The 19046-nt window shown below is 41.4% G+C and overlaps 1 protein-coding gene across 2 annotated transcripts in view; it reads left to right on the top strand.

Annotated features, from left to right (window-relative positions):
* The window catches only part of ccnd2a (cyclin D2, a), a 153207-nt gene that overhangs the window by 119088 nt on the left and 15073 nt on the right, over positions 1–19046 (top strand). The window contains exons 1-3 of one of the 2 annotated variants that reach the window (XM_003447052.5): positions 13233–13684; positions 15013–15228; positions 17615–17774. In XM_003447052.5, the coding sequence (XP_003447100.1) occupies positions 13490–13684; positions 15013–15228; positions 17615–17774 (571 nt within the window). In that variant the 5' untranslated portion in view covers positions 13233–13489. Of the gene's footprint in view, positions 1–13232; positions 13685–15012; positions 15229–17614; positions 17775–19046 lie in introns of those variants that run through there. The other variant, XM_005471149.4, reaches the window with a different exon arrangement.

Raw genomic sequence — 19046 nt, forward strand, 5'->3', positions numbered from 1 at the left:
GAGGCGAAACGCTGGAAAGGTTTCATCTTTTTGTTGATGAGGGAGAAAAAAATGAGTTCAACAACCTTGCAAGAATACAAAGGCAACATTAGCATGAGCACGTTTGTCTAGTTTTGGGTTTTGGAGATGGATGATTTCACTTTGGGAGTTTTGCAAAACTAAAGTGTTTCCTTGGAAGCTGCAGCTCACCCAACCAGTCTCCTGAAGTGCTCTTTTCATTCATAAACCAGTTCCAAGCGTGAAGGTCGAGCTTGTTCTGAATTCAAAGAAGAGAAGAGGTGTAAAACTAAACTGGCATCAAGGATTGTTCTGAACAGAACTCACTCAGTAATTCATCATTCTGCAGCACAAGAGTTGCACCTGACTAACCTGATGACACACTCCCCGTGAGCAGTCAGGTTACATTGCTCTAGATGTGGCTCAAAGTGCACCTTTGCTCATATCCGGTACTTTCAGAATCAATACCTTCAGCAGACATTTGTTGCACCTTTTTCTAATTGGGTATAAGCGATCGTCACATCTGCAAAACCCTGAGAGAGCACGCCTGCAGAGGCGCTGCAGATAGTCTGATAAGAGTAAACTCATCACAAGCTGGCACACAACAAACAGGTGCAACCAACAAACACAGGAACTGGTTGTTTTTGTATTTCCCTGAAACGGGTTGCCTCCTCCAGCTGTCAGTGCTACGCTGTCGACTTATATTCATTTCTCTTCCAGATCAAAAATAGTTTGGCATTTGTGGGGACGGAATTTCCTCAGTGACAGTGGCTGAAGAAAAAAGTCCCCAGCATTTTCACAGATGTTTTACTATATCGACTTGGATAGCCTTGATAGCTACTAAACAGTTTTCCCCAGTGTTTATTTTTTACATACTAGTATATTAGATCTAGTACTCGTAATACTAGTGTTTGTTTTTAAATCTAATGCTTGCATATCTTCTAAATTGCACTGGATATACACCAATTATCGTCTCCACTGCACCACCTTCCAAAACATTATGCTAGACCACAAATACCATCATGGCAGTGGCACTGCCTGTTGACTGGAGCCTCCCTCAGCGGGACAGGATAACCTCCACACCTCCAAAACTGCTCAGGAACCGCTTGATGAATCACACCCAGGAAATGACTCCCGATACTCCCCCAGCGGTCCAGAATTGAAGGGCGAACGCACCAAAGCAAAGCTATCTGCTAAGATTGAACGTGTTGCATTCCAGGATGCTCTTCTGCATAACGCGGTTGCAGCGAGCGGCAGCTTGAAGTACTCTGATCATTATTTGATTCCCTCTGACATCAATAAGACATTTTTGCCCAGAGAACTGTCACTAACTGGATATCTTTTCAAACAATGTGGGTCTGTGGGAAAATCCCAGTCGAGCAGCAGTTTGTCAAACACTCCACGCCTGCATGCCCAAACGCATGGAGCTGCATTAACAAGCCACTGAGCAGGTGTACCTGATGACAGAGGACAGAGAGATATTCTTACACACTGTGGAAAAAAAAGGAGTAAATCGTTTAATAATGTGTTATTTTTTAATGAACACTAAATGTTGTCCCCACAAATATTTTAAGGCAGTGTGTGTTTGGAGTTTGTGTCCTTTTCCTTCAGCTGATCTGTTGCACAGTATAATCACTGCCCACTATTCCATTCATACATTTTCTTGAGCTGCATATCCAGTTCAGGGTTGTGGCCGATTGAACACGAGAGCAGATCCACAACAGCTGAATAATACGTATGAATATAAATACATTTTAAAGAAACAAGCAGTGGTCACCGTGTATTGTTTGAACTCGTTTTGTTTTCCCTGTTGTACGTTTGTCTTTAATAATTTCACCAACGCTGCGTGGTGCTCACAGCGATCGGTCAGATTCACTGTCCCACAAATACAAACGGTGTTAAAACTGAGGCCACAAGGACATAAAATGGAAAATTTCCAGTCATGCTTGTATCTGCTGCTCAAGTTGCTCACACCCCCGGCATGTGATTTTCAACAGCCACAATACTACAGCCACCGACGGGTGGAGTGAAAAACACCGATCGTCTGGATACGACACAATTCACTGGCTGAAGCCTCGGGTCCTGGCATTCATGTGGAGCTACTTTCACCGTACCAGCAGACCAAACATTCGCCCCAGTGACAACGACACATGCTGTTTTGGCTTTCACTGATGGCGTAGTTAAAGGATTGTTAGCTGTTCACATTTAATATATAATCACCGACAGATTGCTGCCATCCTTGAAATTCTACAAAAATGATATTAGTGCATCGGTCCTCGACTTTGTTATGTGAAACCTTTTCAAAGCTTCTATTTATTGTCGATGATTCACCGTCACATTTTGGCCAAAGCAAGTAGGTCAGCAGGCATCTAATAAACTGTGTTGTGTTTTTTTCCAAAATCACAGAGCCCGTGTTTGTTTGCTGTTTTTGCTTCTTGAATATTTTCGGTTGAAAAAAGGCGAGTGAGTATTACGTTAATTTAAAGCGACTGCAGCCTCAATTTGCGCTTCTTCACTCTGCACTTCATTAATGTCCCACGTTGAATTTTACAATCACTGTTATGCCGTCAAGTTTAGTCGTGTTCCTCTGAGATCTCCTCAAAACTGTGAGTCAGCAGCACGCCACGTACCGCTTGTCCCACATTAGACGTACATTATAGATACTCTGACCTCTGCCACTTATTGTGGACTAGGGATTATTCCTAGTGGGTCTCCTTCCTGCTCCCATTTATCTTTCTTTCACCTCCTGTTACCCCCAACCCCACGCCTTTGCTCTCTTTCCTTCTGTAATGTCTCAGCTGTTGCCTGCAGGCAGGGCTCTCTGACTGAGTGCCTGCTCTGTTATGGGTTCATTGGGCTGGTATGCAGCAGGAATCTTTGGATCAAGGTAATTTCACACTGTTCAACTTTTTCCCAGGCTGTTAAGCTTCCCTTTACCTTTGTGCCACTCAGGGAGCGAGATAGGGAGCGACACATGTAGCCGTTAAACATACACAGCGGCTCAGAGGCTGACGCCACCGGCAGAGCCGAGGGAAAGGCTCCAAAGATACGGCTTATAAATTACAGTCCGACACCTCCGTTTCCCAAAAGGATCAGATTATTGCAGGCTGATCCAGTGTGGTGCTGGGGAGTGCAGTGCACCTTCATGTGCACCCCCCCTTCATTCGTCTCTATCACTGATCACTACGAAGATCAGATACTCTGTGAGCGTGGGTGTGTGTCGTGTCTGCTTTTCTATTTTCGTGCATGATCATTTGACGTGCGTTTCTCATCAGATGTTTCTGCTTCCTGCAGCTTCTCTCCCACACGTGTGATTTCTGCATGAAGCGCTGCATCCCAAAGCAGAGCACTTAGTGTTATTATTAGTGTAGCAGAGACAGATGAGCACCTGATGGAGCTGAAAAAGGAGGGAAACCCTCTCTAATTGTTGGAGCAATCTTGTGCTCCTGTGCCATCTGTTACCATCTGCAGGAGAGATAGAGAAACAAGGGCAACAGAAAGCAGTACTAGACGCATGTGAGGGCTGCGTACGCTCAGGTGTTCAACATATTTGTGTTTTGGGTTTATTTTTAATGGCTTGGGTTATTTTTGTAACTGTATAGTTATGTTTTTTTAATGTTTACGAGCTGTGCCATCTGTTTGACAGACTCGGCGTAAATAGGCAGATTTTCTTTGTATTGGGAGCAGTGTGTGAATCATAGATGAACTACTTACGGGGTTATACTTATTGACTCGCTCTATCTGTTTGTTGTGTATTTTCTAATATTCAAACGCATTCGGGCTTTGCTGACGAGCTGTGAAATCTCTTTGACCTCTAGTCCTGTGTGTTTTAGTCTAAGCTTGTTGTGATCCCCACTGGAAGTCCACAGGATGTTGATCCTCCCGAAGCACCAACAGACACAATTTTAAAACATTTTTGGGCAAAAAGTCCTTGCATTCTGTTTGTATCAAGGCTGGATTAGCAATGCCTTTGTTCTTGCTGGGCATAGTGAAAAGGGGGGAGCGATAGGCTGGAACAGTGATGCAGTATCAGCAAGCAGCTGTTGAATGAGTGACAAAGTCAAGGGCTAGTGATACGAACATGGGAAAATCCTGGAGGAGCTGGAGGGGAAGAGAGCAGCAGCAGCTGAGGCAGCCTGAGTGCATAAGAATTCAGTGTTATTGTTACGCAGAGAAACAGACGAGAAAGTCGTGAAATATTCACATTATTTAGGAACCGGAGCTCAAGACCCACCTCTGTAGCTGGCTTATTCTTCCCCAGGCTTGATGACAGTATTTGAGGTTGCTGGTGGGGTTGAAAAGACGGGGTCAAGCATGTGAAAGGGGGGAGGGATGGAGCGCTGGGGTGGAGGAGTGGAAGAAAGATAAATGAATACCAGACGCTTTATGTCTTGTGTAAACTGAAGGTTTGCCCAAATCTGCCAGACCTTATTGTTTCAGTGACACACCTTCCATGTCACAGATTCTATAGAGAAGCATTTCAGTCTCTCAGCAAGCTGTCACTCATACCTGCAATGGATTTAAAAATAAGACTGTGTTTAGTTATTAATGGTGCTTTTACTTTGTATTTTCAGCTGTCCTGGATGGCTGATTGTGTATGAAGAGATAAGCAATCTTTTTCAAAGGGGAAATGTCACTGTATTCACCTGGGTCTTTCACCTGGGTCTTTCACCTGGGTCTTTTGGAACAGGTCTTTTGGAACCGAGAGCAAAGTGCAACAAACGCACCAAAGCTAGTTTCCCATTGTCGACTGCACCTGCAGCCAAAGATGAGCGCAGCGCAGTAACAGCAGCAATACACTGAACCTGCTCTTTTTTGTGTCGCTGCTTTGGCAGGACAGACAGAGATGATCTTTTTCACATTATTACCTTCTGTACCTGCTCTATTTTAAAAACGGCATCCAGAAAGTACATTAGCCTGTGGCACACAGGTGCCATACAAACACAGCTCGGCGCCTGATGAGACGAGTGAGGCTGTAGTAAGAACATTTCCCTTGGTCAGTGTGTACACCTGAAGTGGATGTCATCTTTTCAACATGTGCGTTGTTTAAAGTAATGATCATTCCTGCTGTCTGCACTCGCTCTGCAGCCGTAGCTGTGATGTAAGCCTTTGGGTGGAGAGAGATTTCAGAATGATTTTGTTTTACATGTTCTTTCAAGCGCCCAAGAAACACTTTGACATTTTGTTACTCAAACTAAAAAGATATTTTTCACCTGAAGGAGCTGCTGGTGGTGAAATTATCTTAAAAATGACCGTTATTGGTGTTACAGTAGAATAATAATAATAATAATAATAATAATATATAATATATAATATAATTATTATACTCATTAGTGCAGCAGACAACGTAACAGGGAAATCGTTCACGAGTGGATACAAATACTAAAACTGATAATACACTCTTCAGGGTTACTCTGTTTGAAAATTCAAGATGGCTGCCCTTTTAAAGATGGCTGCCTTATTTCAAGATGGCTGCCCTTTTCACAATGGCCATCTACTCTCATTTTTGTCTATTTTTAATTCAAAACAATTAAAATGATTTACTTAAAAGGACATTGTGGTGTAGTAGCAGAGGGAGCACTTTGTTTCCTCGCTGTTTATCCGTCGTTCACTCTCAGGTTGATCGTTAAAGGTGGCTTACAGCAGCCAATATTTAGAGCAAGTTGTTAGCTATTCGGTAAGCTGGTGATGCTGGTTCCTCCACTCTGCATGTTGGACAACATGTTAAGCTCCAAACTGTCCCTGATGCATTCAGCAAGGTGTGCAATTTTGTTTGCATGTAGTGCAAGTCCAGTTTATAAAACATGCTTCGAGTGCTTGGTAAGAATCCGGTCTTTAAGTGATGATGTATGAAACCTGCTTCCAGGTCCAAACTACTCTGCGTTTATTAAGGCTGTTGTGTTTTTAACATGTTTTGTATCTTGCTCTATTTAATCTGAACAAGCCGCTAAAAACAGTCAGTGATCACTGTCGGCCTCTCACTTTTTATTACCGCCATTCATCTTTAAGTTCAGTTTTTAAACCCTTCCGATGTAACTACAGCCCAGCCCATGCAGCAGTATATTAATGACTAACCTGGTATTGTGGATGGATTATCTCAGTTGTTCTCCTGACTGAAGTTTGGTCCGTTTACAGCATCCTGCCATGCGATTGCATTTGTCCCTAACCATCGGGAACCCTCACGTTAACTTTTATCGAGTGGAAAAAAGTTAGCGTTCATCCTCCAGCTTCACTGTGTTTATGCTATGCTAACATAGCTGTGTCGCTAGTGATCACGTAGCACATCATTATATAGCAGCTAGCCCAACTTCAGTAACCCTACAAACGTCACTGCTGTTTAGTTTTCTGTCTTCATTTATGTTGGAAGTGATAGCAGAGCTGTACGTTTGAATGTTTCAGAAATCTCTCAGTCAGAACATGCTATATCATGTTTAGGTGGAAGCTAGCGAGCTAACTTCCTGCTAACTTCCTGCTAACTTCTAACTCTGTTAAATTTAATAAACTCTGTTTTCATGGATGCCTGGATGTTAAACCTGGTAGAGCAGCCACACAGATCATTTTATTAAAGATTAAAGAATTTAGACAGTTTTAAACTCTCAGTGATGCTGCAGTGTTTGTTTGACGTTGGGACCTGCAGCAGAGTTTGGACCTGGAAACGGCTAATGACGTCAGATTTAAAGACCGGAGAGGAAAAATAGCATTCCATTTATGTTCCGGTAAATCACAGAGAGACGTTAAGTTGACTTGACTGAATGGCTGATTCAATTCAGTTTTATTTGTACAGCGCCAAATCACAACAGTCGCCTCAAGGTCCTTTATATTGTAAGGTAGACCCTACAATAATACATACAGAGAAAACCCAACAATCATATGACCCCCTATGAGCAAGCACTTCGGCGACAGTGGGAAGGAAAAACTCCCTTTTAACAGGAAGAAACCTCCGCCAGAACCAGGCTCAGGGAGGGGCGGGGCCATCTGCGTTAATTTATGAATTTACACAGACAATTAACAGATGTTGCTGAAGTCAGTGCTGTAAAACTCGGCTTTGGGTTCAGTATCGACTGTTTTCGGTCAGTTGATGCTGATTCTGCACTGGAAACTTATCTGAAGACAGGTAACTGGTAAAAAAACAGTTTAAGCTTTACCCAAGGTAAATGCATAAAATGAATTGAATCACAAAGCACTTAATTGGTGCTTGATGAATGTTTAATGTCTAAAACAAACTGTTTGAATCACAGGTCCATAATAAAAGTAGAAGCAAACAAGTCTTTGTGATTGTCTTGAATTTTCCTCGAGACCAAGAACCAAAAATGTTTTTTTCCCTAATATAAAAATATAGAAATTAGGAGTAGAAAAAAATTCTGGAAATGATGGCCAGTTTTTAAAAAAAAAAAAGGTAGTCATTTTTATAATTCAGGTGGCTAATTAGGTTTGTTTTAATTAATGACACCAGAGGGACAAACACACAAATTCTGGTGCTTATATCCACTTTTATCCGCTCGTTATCTGTGTGACATAGTTGCCTGTCTCTTTCTCTGACATATTAAATTTAGAACAGCTAATGTTATGAGTTCCTAATCAAGATTATTATTGTAGCTGTATAGATGTCTGCACAGATACACTGTAGCAAGTCCCGAACATGTTCTATCCGTTCACAGAGTTTTACACTGCCTGCCACCGCTGTTCTGTTAGAGTTGTGAATAGCAAAGCATCATTAGGTAAAATAATCAGGAGCTAATGGAGTCACACAAACTGTGTTCACATGATAGTTTGTAATATCTACATATGTGACAGCCCTTCATTTGGAAAAGGGAACAAAACATCTTCCTTTGGGATCTACCTCGAGTTTCTTTCGATGTTCCTTTTCCAGTAGGAAGGGCTTTCACTTTTCCCTGTCATTATACATGAGCACATCCGAAAGATGTCAGAACACAACATTATCAATTCCCGTTTTTTTAAACAGTTATTAATAAGGCTGTGTTTCAAAGAAATTAGAAAGAGATGAGGGAAGTGTGGGACAAGCGCATCACTGTAACATTGGGGAATAGTAAAATCCCACAGGTGGTCAGAGGAGATGTTGTGGACAAACTTCACCAGTGACAGCTGCTGGAAATGTTTCTAAATGGGGGAAAATACCCCCAGCAGATTAAAACAAAAAGGTTTCCTTTGTGATGCTGATGCTGCTCATGCTGAGTGATGGAGGCTGAGCAGATCTTCACCGCTGATTTCTGATCTTCTGATTCAGGATCTGCTGAAATTTAAAGTTTTGTGTATACAAGTCATTTTTTTCAGAAGTTGTATGACATTGTGTGCTTCTAAACAACCTTTTTTAGGCATTTTTCATGAAAGTAAAATCATTTAGATTTATATTAGTTTCTGACATTTTAATCTGAAGCTGGTAACAGTAACTGATGTTTGTGCTTTGTTATGTTTTTTAATGACTGAAAAACCTGAGGGGTCAGCGAGATTTAGCATTAAGCTGGCATTTTTTGATATTGTATCAGCATGTTTCATTTCAGCCAATAAACAGTTTGTGATTTTTGCGACTAGTCGGTTGGATGATAGTTTTCCACGAAGCTTTGCATGCAACGTGGTGTTTTTTTTATCATGGATGAGCAGCTTCTCTCCGTATTGTTGTTTTGGCTCACACATCTGCAGTTATTCAACCACAAAAAAATACTGCCAAAATGGGGAAATATGAGTGCGATAAACAAATGACATGAAGTGATGTATGAGTGATGTTTTCATCAGAATTCAAATGTGATTCGTTGCTGTGACACAGTGGTTGTCAAGTTTCAAACTGAAAGCGTGTGCAGCATGTAAGAAAAACCATTTTCATGTATGTTTTTGTGTCAAGATTATTGTTACATAACTCATGTGCTTGTTAGAAAATTGCATATTGAAGCTGTGATTGGCTCATGATGCTGCTGTCAGAGATGACTCCTTGGTTCTTTGCATCCTCTGTCAATTCAATTCAAAGTATTTATTTGTAATTAACAGATAAATCCAAAAAGTCTCGTCTCAAGCAGAGAGAGATAAGGATGCTGAATACTCAAGTCAGGACTAATGCTGCCATTTCACCTACTGACTGTTTCTTTTATTATTACAGATTGAACACCTTTGTTATGTCTTTGTGTAAGATAATAAATTTTATAATAAAATCTAATCAATTTGTTATGCCAAATTAGTTTCTCTTTTCCTGATTTCCATCTTTCTAAACACCCCTCTGTCTCTTCTTCTTTTTTATTTCAGTGGAAATGTATCCTATCAGTTCATAACATTTAAATAAAAAGGAAACCAAACCGATTTGATATCCAGAAAATTCAAAAATTAGCATTTGAAAATTATAATAATGAAATGTTTCATTTTATTTGTGTTGTTGTCTTTCAAATAATTAAATCTGTCATCTAATTGTAGAAAATCTACCAGATTTTAAGCAATTAAAAAATAATCTAATATATTAAGAGTGTTAATACATTCTTTAAAAAATAGACTAATAAACATTTTCTGGATCAATTATGTTTGTAAAAAAAAAGGAAATATATATAATCTATATATTAACAGTTTAAATACAGGTATATAACTAATTAATACATGTCAAACTAAATAGACAAAGATGGAATTTAACAAAATGTCTTTGTTCCATCAAATATATGCAGGATTCCTGTTTCTTTAAAGTTTTTAAACAAACATGATGATTTAGAGTTACATCATCTCCGATTATTGTCTCATTCTAGTCATTTTTAAATGTTATTTCATGTGACTTTTTCAAAAGGTGTGTTTCCTGTGTAGCCATTAATGACCTGTTGATGTACATGTGTGATTTGGGCTGTTTTACTTTATTTTTTCTTCTCACATACCTCCAGAGAGCTCATTTGTCTGGGCAGCTTTTGTAAAGCCTGGCTTAAAAGAGATTCACAGGTTGTTTTTTTTCTTGGTGATTTTAGTTTGGGGTTCATGGGGATGTAGTCTAATTGGACAAATAAATCAATAAAAAAAACAGAACGGCTGTTTAAGGTATTTTCTGATGTTTTAAACCACATATATTAGCATCTTCTTTGAATAAAAGTTGTCTATAAATATCTGTTATTTCTAAATAAATATTAGTAATAAAACATATCAAAGTTTTGTTATATCTGCTTTAGACTGTTTACACAGTATAACACTTGTGATGACTGGCAGGTTAGTAGAAAGTACAGTGTGCCTCATCTCAAAGGGAGAGCTGTTTAATTTCTCACTCGTTGCGTTTTACTCCCAAACATTGTCAGATCTCAGCTGCTGTCATTTCATAACTCAATAGGAACTTGTCAAATTCCCCTCCGACACTTTTCTTGTCTTGTGGGACATTTTTCTGAGCATCAGATTCCCATCTTGATGTCGGTAAAAGAAGCAGATAAAAGGAACTTCGGGGCACTGTCATTGTCGGCGTGTTGGCTGCTCTTCTCTGGTTGTTGTAATGGTGATTTAAAGTGTGAAATGTGCGGTGATGACTCACTGGCCGATCCTCGTTGCAAAGAGTGACCACATTTCTTTTAGTGGTGAATTAAAGGGGCATTTTTATTTATTTTATTTTTTTCATGAAAACAAAGGATAAATGACCCGGTGTGTCCTGAAAATTTGTTGTTTTCTGTTATTTTATTTCGGTAAATTTCATAAACAAGCCAAAAATAAATGGGTAGTGCCTCCCCGCACGTTTCGCGAAAATAATAATGTTGATAAAATGCAAACCACCGGACTTGTCCCGTATCCTTGGGTTGTTTTATTTAACTTAACTGAGCCAAATATGACATTTTAAAGTTTGAGGCAGCACAAAATTTTTTTGCTCCGACAGATATTTCCTGCAGTGTGCAGCGCATAATTTTCAACAAACTTGTAAAACTTCGGTACTTATTGATCGTCCCCCCTCCCGGGGTGCTTTTGCCTGCCTACTGTCGCCACTCCTTAACGTTTCGAAGTTGCAGGGCGGGTTCCCGTTTTATTCTGGTGTGATAATTGAATGCTTCCGGGGAGAGAGAAAAAACACGCTCCTGCTTTTGCTGCTTCTTCTGAAGTCACTCAGAGAAGCAGTTGGTGTCACTTTTCGGCAATAGAAAAAATAGAAACTCCTCTTGTGTTAACAGAGTAATATGTTGGTACTTTAACCGCGTAAATGATGGAGTGAAGGGTGTGAAATGCTTTTCCACTGAAATAGATACATGTTTGAGTCATATTATGAGTCTTTTTTGGTTATTGTGTGATCTGAAAACACTTTAACACGATTGAATCGACTTCTTTTTCAGCCTTCGTGTGTGGGTGAGATTTTTCCCCCCACTTTTTTCAGAGCGTGAGATTTTTTAGGGATTGAAGAATGTCTGTGTGGATGTGTGCTATTAAACAGATCTAACCTATCTAACTGCTTATTTTAGTTCATGTCTCACCTGTAACAAAGAACAATCAGACTGCGTAATTGCGCATGGTGTGCTGAGCGCAGTTGACAGGAGTACCTGTTTAGCCACATTCTTGTTGCTCATTCTTATTTAAAACTGGCGTGTTTGATAAGAAATGATGCAGCTTTGAATTACTTTGTCTCTTCTTATCCTGTGACAAGGAGCCTTTTTGATCAAGTCAAGAACATATTTGTGAAGGTTTTTCTGCCTTGATGTAACTTAAAACTGTCCATTTTAAATATGACCCATCATACAGTGCAGATATTCACGTTTTTCAATGGAGAATATCTATCAGTCAGGATCAAACACCTTTTCTTCTAAATTTGGCGTTTATGATTGTTTTCTCAAGTGAGAATGATTTTTGGTGATATCCCTGTGTCCTGACTTCTTTCATTTCAGGCAGTTGTTTAAAAAAAAAACGTGACAGTTTTTAGGGGGCACTAAACACATTTCACTGCAGACGCCAATGAAATCTGCCCAGTAACAATCGTACAGCCTCATTCTAGGGCTGAGGAGCTATTGGCTATGCAAATAGGAGGAGGAAGCAACTTAGACTGGAAAAAAAACTTTAAAGAGACATTTCCACCACTTTTCTCACAAGCACTGCTATAGAGCCAGCAAGCTTCAGATGGAAATTAACAGCTCTAAAGCTCTGAGGACTTTACAGTCCCCAGTCTTCCCCTGATGCACTGATGTCTCGTTTCTTTCACGGCTCGGTCTTTGAAGTTGACTAAGAATGGGACGGGGATTAACATATTTACCCATGCAGATTCTCTTTGTGACTGTATGTGAGGCTAAATCATTTGGCAGTCATTTTTTTAATTATCTGCTCAACGACTTACATTCTCGTTTCCACCTGCTTGTTTTTCCATGTAAATGATGACGGAAGTCTAATTAAAAGTATATAAATGTGTGTGTGTGTGTGTGTGTGTGTATATATAGTGATTTTTTTCTGTTGATATTATTTGTGTTGTGCAAAGCCAGCGCGTCTCATCTTTGTGTTATCTTTAACAGAAGATTATGCAAAAGAAAAAAAAAGTCATTGCTGCTAGAAATTTCCTAGAAAGTTATCTCATAAACCACAAGCAGCTTTGTGGCGGCTATAAAAAAAAAAGTATAAGATGATGTGTGTCCGTTTATGTGCGCTGGCGGGTTTGGTGTCTATGCGGGCGCGCGCGCGCGTGTTCGTGCATCTTTAAGTGCTAACTTGTATTTATGGCTGCTTGCCTACAGTATCTACATGCATCACATCTGCACCAAGGTTCACTGAGTCCATTGCAATGCAATGAAAAAAGTGGCAGACATCAATAAATTAGTCCTCTCATTGCCTCCCTAATCTGAGCTAATATACAAATTATTTTCACAAGGGGGCTCTTGAAGCACTTTATCAACTAAGGCTGACTTCTGGGAGCCTTTTGATGCTGAAAATATGTGCAATAATAAAGCAACAATGAACATAATGTAACAATTCTATATCCTGACTTTGTAACGATCATCATAAGTTCATCAGGCACCAGCATCAACAAGAAGTTCCCCAATAAAAATGCACACAAGGACTGTACCTGAATGCACTGTCAGTAGGCTAAATGCTTTAACGGAGCCAAAGGAACCACTCTAATTGGCTTATTTGAACCCCAGTTAGTAAAATAACGTGGCCATAGTTGGATGGTGTTATTCTGTGTTTGCCCCTACACTGCTGTGCATCTGCATCCAAAATGCATCAAGTTTGGTAAAAGTTGTCTTTCACAGCAGGACAGTAGAAAGAGAGACTGGAATGCAGCTTGTTGTGTCTATACAGAGGTAATGCAGTTGCGTCAGTGGCGGACGCAGGGCAGGCTAAATGCGCCTGATCTTAGGCAGCGAAAGTAGAGGCGAGCTGTGGGGAGAGAGGAAAAAGTTCTCAACAAGGAGAGGCAGGACTACTCTTACGGAGCCCCTGCAGTCTCGCTTTTTATGCCTCTAAAAGACTTTTCCTGCCATCTTTTTGCATTTTCGCTCTGCAATACGCCTTTGACGTCTCCGAAAGCGAAATCCTACTTTTTAACTTAAGTGAAAACACCAGCACCATGGAGCTGCTCTGCCTCGAAATGGACACCATCATACGAGCTCGTCCCGATCCGAATCTTCTGTGCGATGACAGAGTCCTGCAGCGCTTGTTGACTATAGAGGAGAGGTTTTTACCCCAATATTCTTATTTCAAAGGCGTCCAGAAAGATATTCAGCCGTTCATGAGGAGAATGGTGGCCACTTGGATGTTGGAGGTATAGCGAAACACCGAGTGCTGACAAGACATATTATTTCCGTGCTCGACTTTAAAGCCTCTCGATTTGTTTCATTTCTATATCGAGCAATGGTTGAAATATTCCGAGGAGCACATATGACATACGACTCATATTTCCGACTGCTATTTCCTTATATTATTCGTCGGTGCCGTTTAACGCAATTTCTTTCCATTTTTAAAGTCCGATCGCTGCGTTTATGAAAGTGCCAGCTGTGCCATCTGTGACACCGGAGGATTTCCTTTATCTGCCTCACATGGTGTCTGCACATGTTGCCCGTTGATTATTTAATGTTATTATTTTAGATAGGCTGAATATTTTCATGCACACGTATGCACTCCCCCAATTCAATGCTGACTTGCGCTGTATCGCCATGTTGGTTTTTATAGGAGTGCTTTTAAGAGGATTTACAGTGTCAAAAGCAAAGTAACAGCGCTTAAAAGCCGTCGGCAATGACAGAAGAGGGTCTTAGGTGTCCACCAAATACAGAATCGATCACAAAAAGCATTGCGATCGCTTTAGATATCTATTTAAATGTCGGGAAGGGCGAGGGCCTTATCGCTTCTTTTGGTCTCCAGTGACTTGCCGAAGATTTCTGTTCATTTATTGACGATCCTTCAAATATTTCTGGTCAACACCCGTCTCTAAACAATCTGGAGTCTTTCCTCTTTATTTTCATGTAAATATTGTCAGAATCTGACGCACTGAAGATTTTTAATTAATTTTTGAAATAATTATATCGGCTCGGCGGTGAGGCACGCCACACCAGCCGCTTGCGACTTGCCTCTTATTTTGACATTTTCTTGATATTTATCGCGCATGAATACGAATAGGAATTGTCGGATATGATGTGGAAGAGTCTCCTGAACATTATGGTGTGAAGAAAGTCGCTCCAGATAATTTATTTCTATTTTTAAATATTTTATGAAAATATGACGACTGTTTAAAAAAAGTGTGTTTCCGTGTGCTGCGCTTTCCTGGTGTTTTTTTGGCTCGGCTGATTGTGACTTGAATTCATTTCTTAGTGAATGAACTGCAGGAATGCGAGTCTATTGAGAGTATGTGTCTTAAAGTCATTTCAGTCTTTGTGAAATAATTTCTTTCGAATTATTGTGTGATGTCGCAACAGATCTGGGCTGGGCGCAAATTCTTGGCTGAGCCCCAACTATGTGTGTCATTGATTTTAAATGTGCTCTTATGTGATCACTCTTTTGTTTCGTTATTTCATAAAAGTTTTATATACGTTTCAAGCGCTGAAAAAGAAGTCACGTGTCGTCAACGTTGTCGCCTTGTGTGCTGTCTCCTTATAGGTTTGTGAGGAGCAGAAGTGCGAGGAAGAAGTTTTTCCCTTGGCCATGAACTACTTAGACAGATTTCTAGCAGTGGTACCCACCAAAAAGTGTAACCTGCAGCTGCTGGGAGCAGTGTGCATGTTTCTTGCATCCAAATTGAAAGAGACTCGTCCATTAACTGCAGAGAAGCTTTGCATCTACACAGATAACTCCATCAGACCACAAGAGCTGCTGGTAAGCGACAGTTCTACGTGTTTCACACAGTTTGCAGTAACACATCTGCAGACTCACATTGTCACCATCAGCTGGTTAAACATATTACATAACTTATTCTTCATCAGAGCACGTTTGGAAGCCGGGATTTATCCGGTTGTTCTCGAGTATTTCCTTATTTAAAAGTTTCAAAGGTGACGTATACTCGACATGGGGGCTGTTCCCATTTCACTGAATCGGTTGTCCAGGCTTTAGACATCAAAGGCGCAGGAAAGACTCAGCAGAGGATTGTTCTACAAGGGCTCTCTTTACTGTATAAGACCCTCAAGGCTTTACAGTAACCTTCCAGCCTGTGCGGTGGTCTCCATCGCCATCTGGTGGTAGATATTTTTCACAGATCAGCGAGGTCATATTGAACTGGAGCCAAAGTTCTCTGTTCCTGTGAGCTAGAGAGGGAGAGACAGAGAAATTCAAGTTTGCCTTTTACAGTTTAGCTGGTGTCCAAAAATAACTGTGGATGCACACATTTCTGACGTGAGGTCACGAGTCACTATTTCTGATTCTGACTGCACATGAAACCCATGGTACAGAAAAAGTCACTATTCTGTGTCCTGTTTATTGAATATAAGTCCTGGCAAACCAATTAATTAACTCTGTGTCACATCAGATAAGTATTTTCCCTCCTGCTCTGTGGTGCTACATAAACATTCCTCAGTAAACAACAGCCAATCCCACCCATGTTGTGAAAGAGGCCACATATTATGATTCAGACGGGGCTGATGGTTGCAGGCCTGACTGGCGGCTCTACCCACTGAGCAGACTGCCGCTGCAGTACATTCAAGTTCCCAACAAGCTGCTGTTGATTTGATGCTTTCCCATAATTTTCTGGAATGACAATTTCATTTCTTTAATGAAGGTTCCGACTCCGAGCCAGCGTCTTAAAGTTCCAGTTTTAAGCGGCTTATTTTGAAAAGAAAAACAAAATGCGCTGCTGTGGCTGAAAACTCGTATCACTTGCATGCAATGCTGCACTTGACAAAAAACTGTCTCTGATACCTTCATGTTCAGACTGGAGACAAAGCCCTCAGTCCTTGAACTGGTTTGCTGAGGCCTCCTTTCTGTGTTTCTGTATAAGGCAGTATTTTGGCTGACACGCAGATACAGGAAACAGATCAGCTGCTCGGGGCATGTGATCGTTTTTTTGTCCTCATCTTTAGTAAGAACTTCTTGTAAAGAGAACCACAATTTTATGAAGAAGGTGTGACCAGAGGAAGGCAGTAAGCAGAAGGAAGTGGGTGATACCAGATTGCCACCCTTGTCAGCATAAAGCATGTGTTGCAAGGTTTGTCGCAGCTATTGCTATAGGCTTCGGTGTTGCGTACTGTCATTGATGGAAAACGCCTTTTAATAGCAGGAGGCGGCTAATGATCAACGATAGACAAAAACATTGCTGTAGCCAGAAGAAGACGGGTTTCACTTTATAAGACATGTCCTGTTTTTCAGTCTCTCAAACATCAGCAAGATAGCAAAGCATGACATGACTGACAAAGGTCACTGTGATTGGGAAAATGCATGCTGCTAGTAGGGGCGGCCATATTGAATTGTCTCATGACCGAGTCCATGTGGTCTCTCCTTCTTAAAGGGAAAATGAAGAACATCCATCCTCCCAGTCACAAGGCTGCAGTGCGGAACCAAACCGCTGAAATTTTTTCCCAAATTAGTCACCAGCTCTTTCGTTAATCACCTCCTCCTCTAGGAAGTGAAAGTAACAATGCAGTCTCAGAAAAGAGAACACCACACCTAGTATCCGCACCCCGTGTTACACAGACGTGCAGATGGATGAGCACGTGTCAGCACAGTCTGCTGTGAGATCTAAATGAAAGAGTCAGATGCTGATTAATCAAACAGGGTTTCTGTCTTTCCACAAGCCGTCGACATGTTGCGAAGCACTTTATGTGGAAAAATATAGTAACTAAGTGCTGCAGTGTATAAATAGGATTCTGATTGATATATTGAGATAAGAGATGTCATACGTAATGCTGACTGTGCTCGACAGACATAGGCTGCTTATCCGTTTTCATTCTGCGCTCACACAGCAGAGCCTCTGATGGGCCTCTTTAGGAAAGTCCCCACATGCCAGACACAAACGGGGAGGGACACAGTGATGCCAGGTCACCTGGGTTGGTGGCACTGCTGGTGATCCTCTGTCCCAGGCCCAGCCGAGCAGAGACTAATAACAATAACACTTAACCTCCAGATGCTCGCCGCTGTATGTCACATTAACACACTTTTGGCTCAAGCGCAACTGGCTAAACAATAAAAGTGCAGAGCTGCAGCTGAAATGTGGCGTGTACTTTGTGTCACTGAGTTGTTTTTCAGCCATCCCTTTTCTACTTGCTCTCTCTAGGAATGGGAACTGGTGGTCCTGGGGAAGTTGAAGTGGAACCTGGCAGCAGTAACACCGAACGATTTCATCGAGCACATCGTGAGAAGGCTGCCGCTGCCCGAGGATAAGCTGGCACTTATTCGGAAACATGTCCAGACCTTCATTGCCCTCTGTGCCACAGGTAGGAAACATTCGATTCCCTGCAATGAATCGCCGAGCCAGTCTGGACGAATTGAGCCCAAAGATGACGTATCTTTTCTTTGATCTATTTTCTTTCGTCTGTGCCTAACCAAGCGCTAATGGCTTACACTAGCATCCTTTGTAGTGTTGTCTTTGCCATTTCTTCTTTCAGGGCCGTATCAAAGTCTTCTTTGGAGATCTGTTATGGGCCAGTCACAGCTAGTCTTACCTTCAGTGAGAAAATATTCTTCCTAAGAAAAGCGTTAGTCGTTAAAGTGATTTCAGTGTTAGCCTCTTAGGTCTGACATCCATCATCTGTCTTCTCCCAGCGGCCTAAAGCGGCCTCTGAAGTAACACTTCAAAGTCTGATTGAGGGGGTCGAAAAGACAAACGGACAAGGGTGGAGGCAGGCAGACCATTGTCTTTTTACACTTGAGGTGAATGGTTCCCGTAAGATCAAACATGCAGGGAGGGATGGGAGGAACGAGAGCCTTAACATGATATGAAGAGAGAGTGAGGTCAAAGTGGGAAAGATGAAAGATGGGGAGTCGGGAAAAGCCAGAGGAGTGTATTGTTTTTGTACTGCCAATTCTGAGGCATGTCATGTTTTCAAATTTCCTACGTTCTTTCTCTCCCTCTTAACTTCTCACGCCTCCACGCCCTGCAGCTGGAGGACCCGATAGCGTTTGCATGTTGAGAATCCCCATAGGGCAGATTTCTCCTACGTCACCACGATCAGAGCTGCAAACCAGGCAGGGCCATGCGATCACCGAGAAGCACCTACCTCCACTGCTTCTGGACATGCTCGAGGACTTTGTGCGAACGTTTAGTTTGGATAACCGCACAAGTCATCCTTAATAATGCTCTTTGTCACCCCCCCTCACTTATCAGTGAATCCCACCACCAACAGCTGCTTCATTTTCTGCAGGTCACAAATAGGAATGCTAACTAACCCCACCCCCCCACATGGGAAACACCTCCTTGTGCTGACAACATTGGGAGGAGTGTATACAGTTAGATGAATAGACATGTGGAAGGTGATGGGTAATCGCAGCGTGAGGCGATCTCCTGCACCGATTGTGCAATGGATTCAATACAGACAGCAGAGTTTGAAATGATGCTTCATTTTTTAATACTTTCCCTGTGTTCTCTGTCCAGTTCCCTCAGTTTTCTCATGTCTTACTTTTTTCCTGTCTCACCCTGTATTTTTGCCAGCGGATTAATGTTTGGAATGACAGTGTGTCAGTGATCGGACCTATTCCCCAAGCAACGT

The sequence above is a fragment of the Oreochromis niloticus genome, linkage group LG7, assembly GCF_001858045.2.
Source record: "Oreochromis niloticus isolate F11D_XX linkage group LG7, O_niloticus_UMD_NMBU, whole genome shotgun sequence".
NCBI lineage: Eukaryota > Metazoa > Chordata > Actinopteri > Cichliformes > Cichlidae > Oreochromis > Oreochromis niloticus.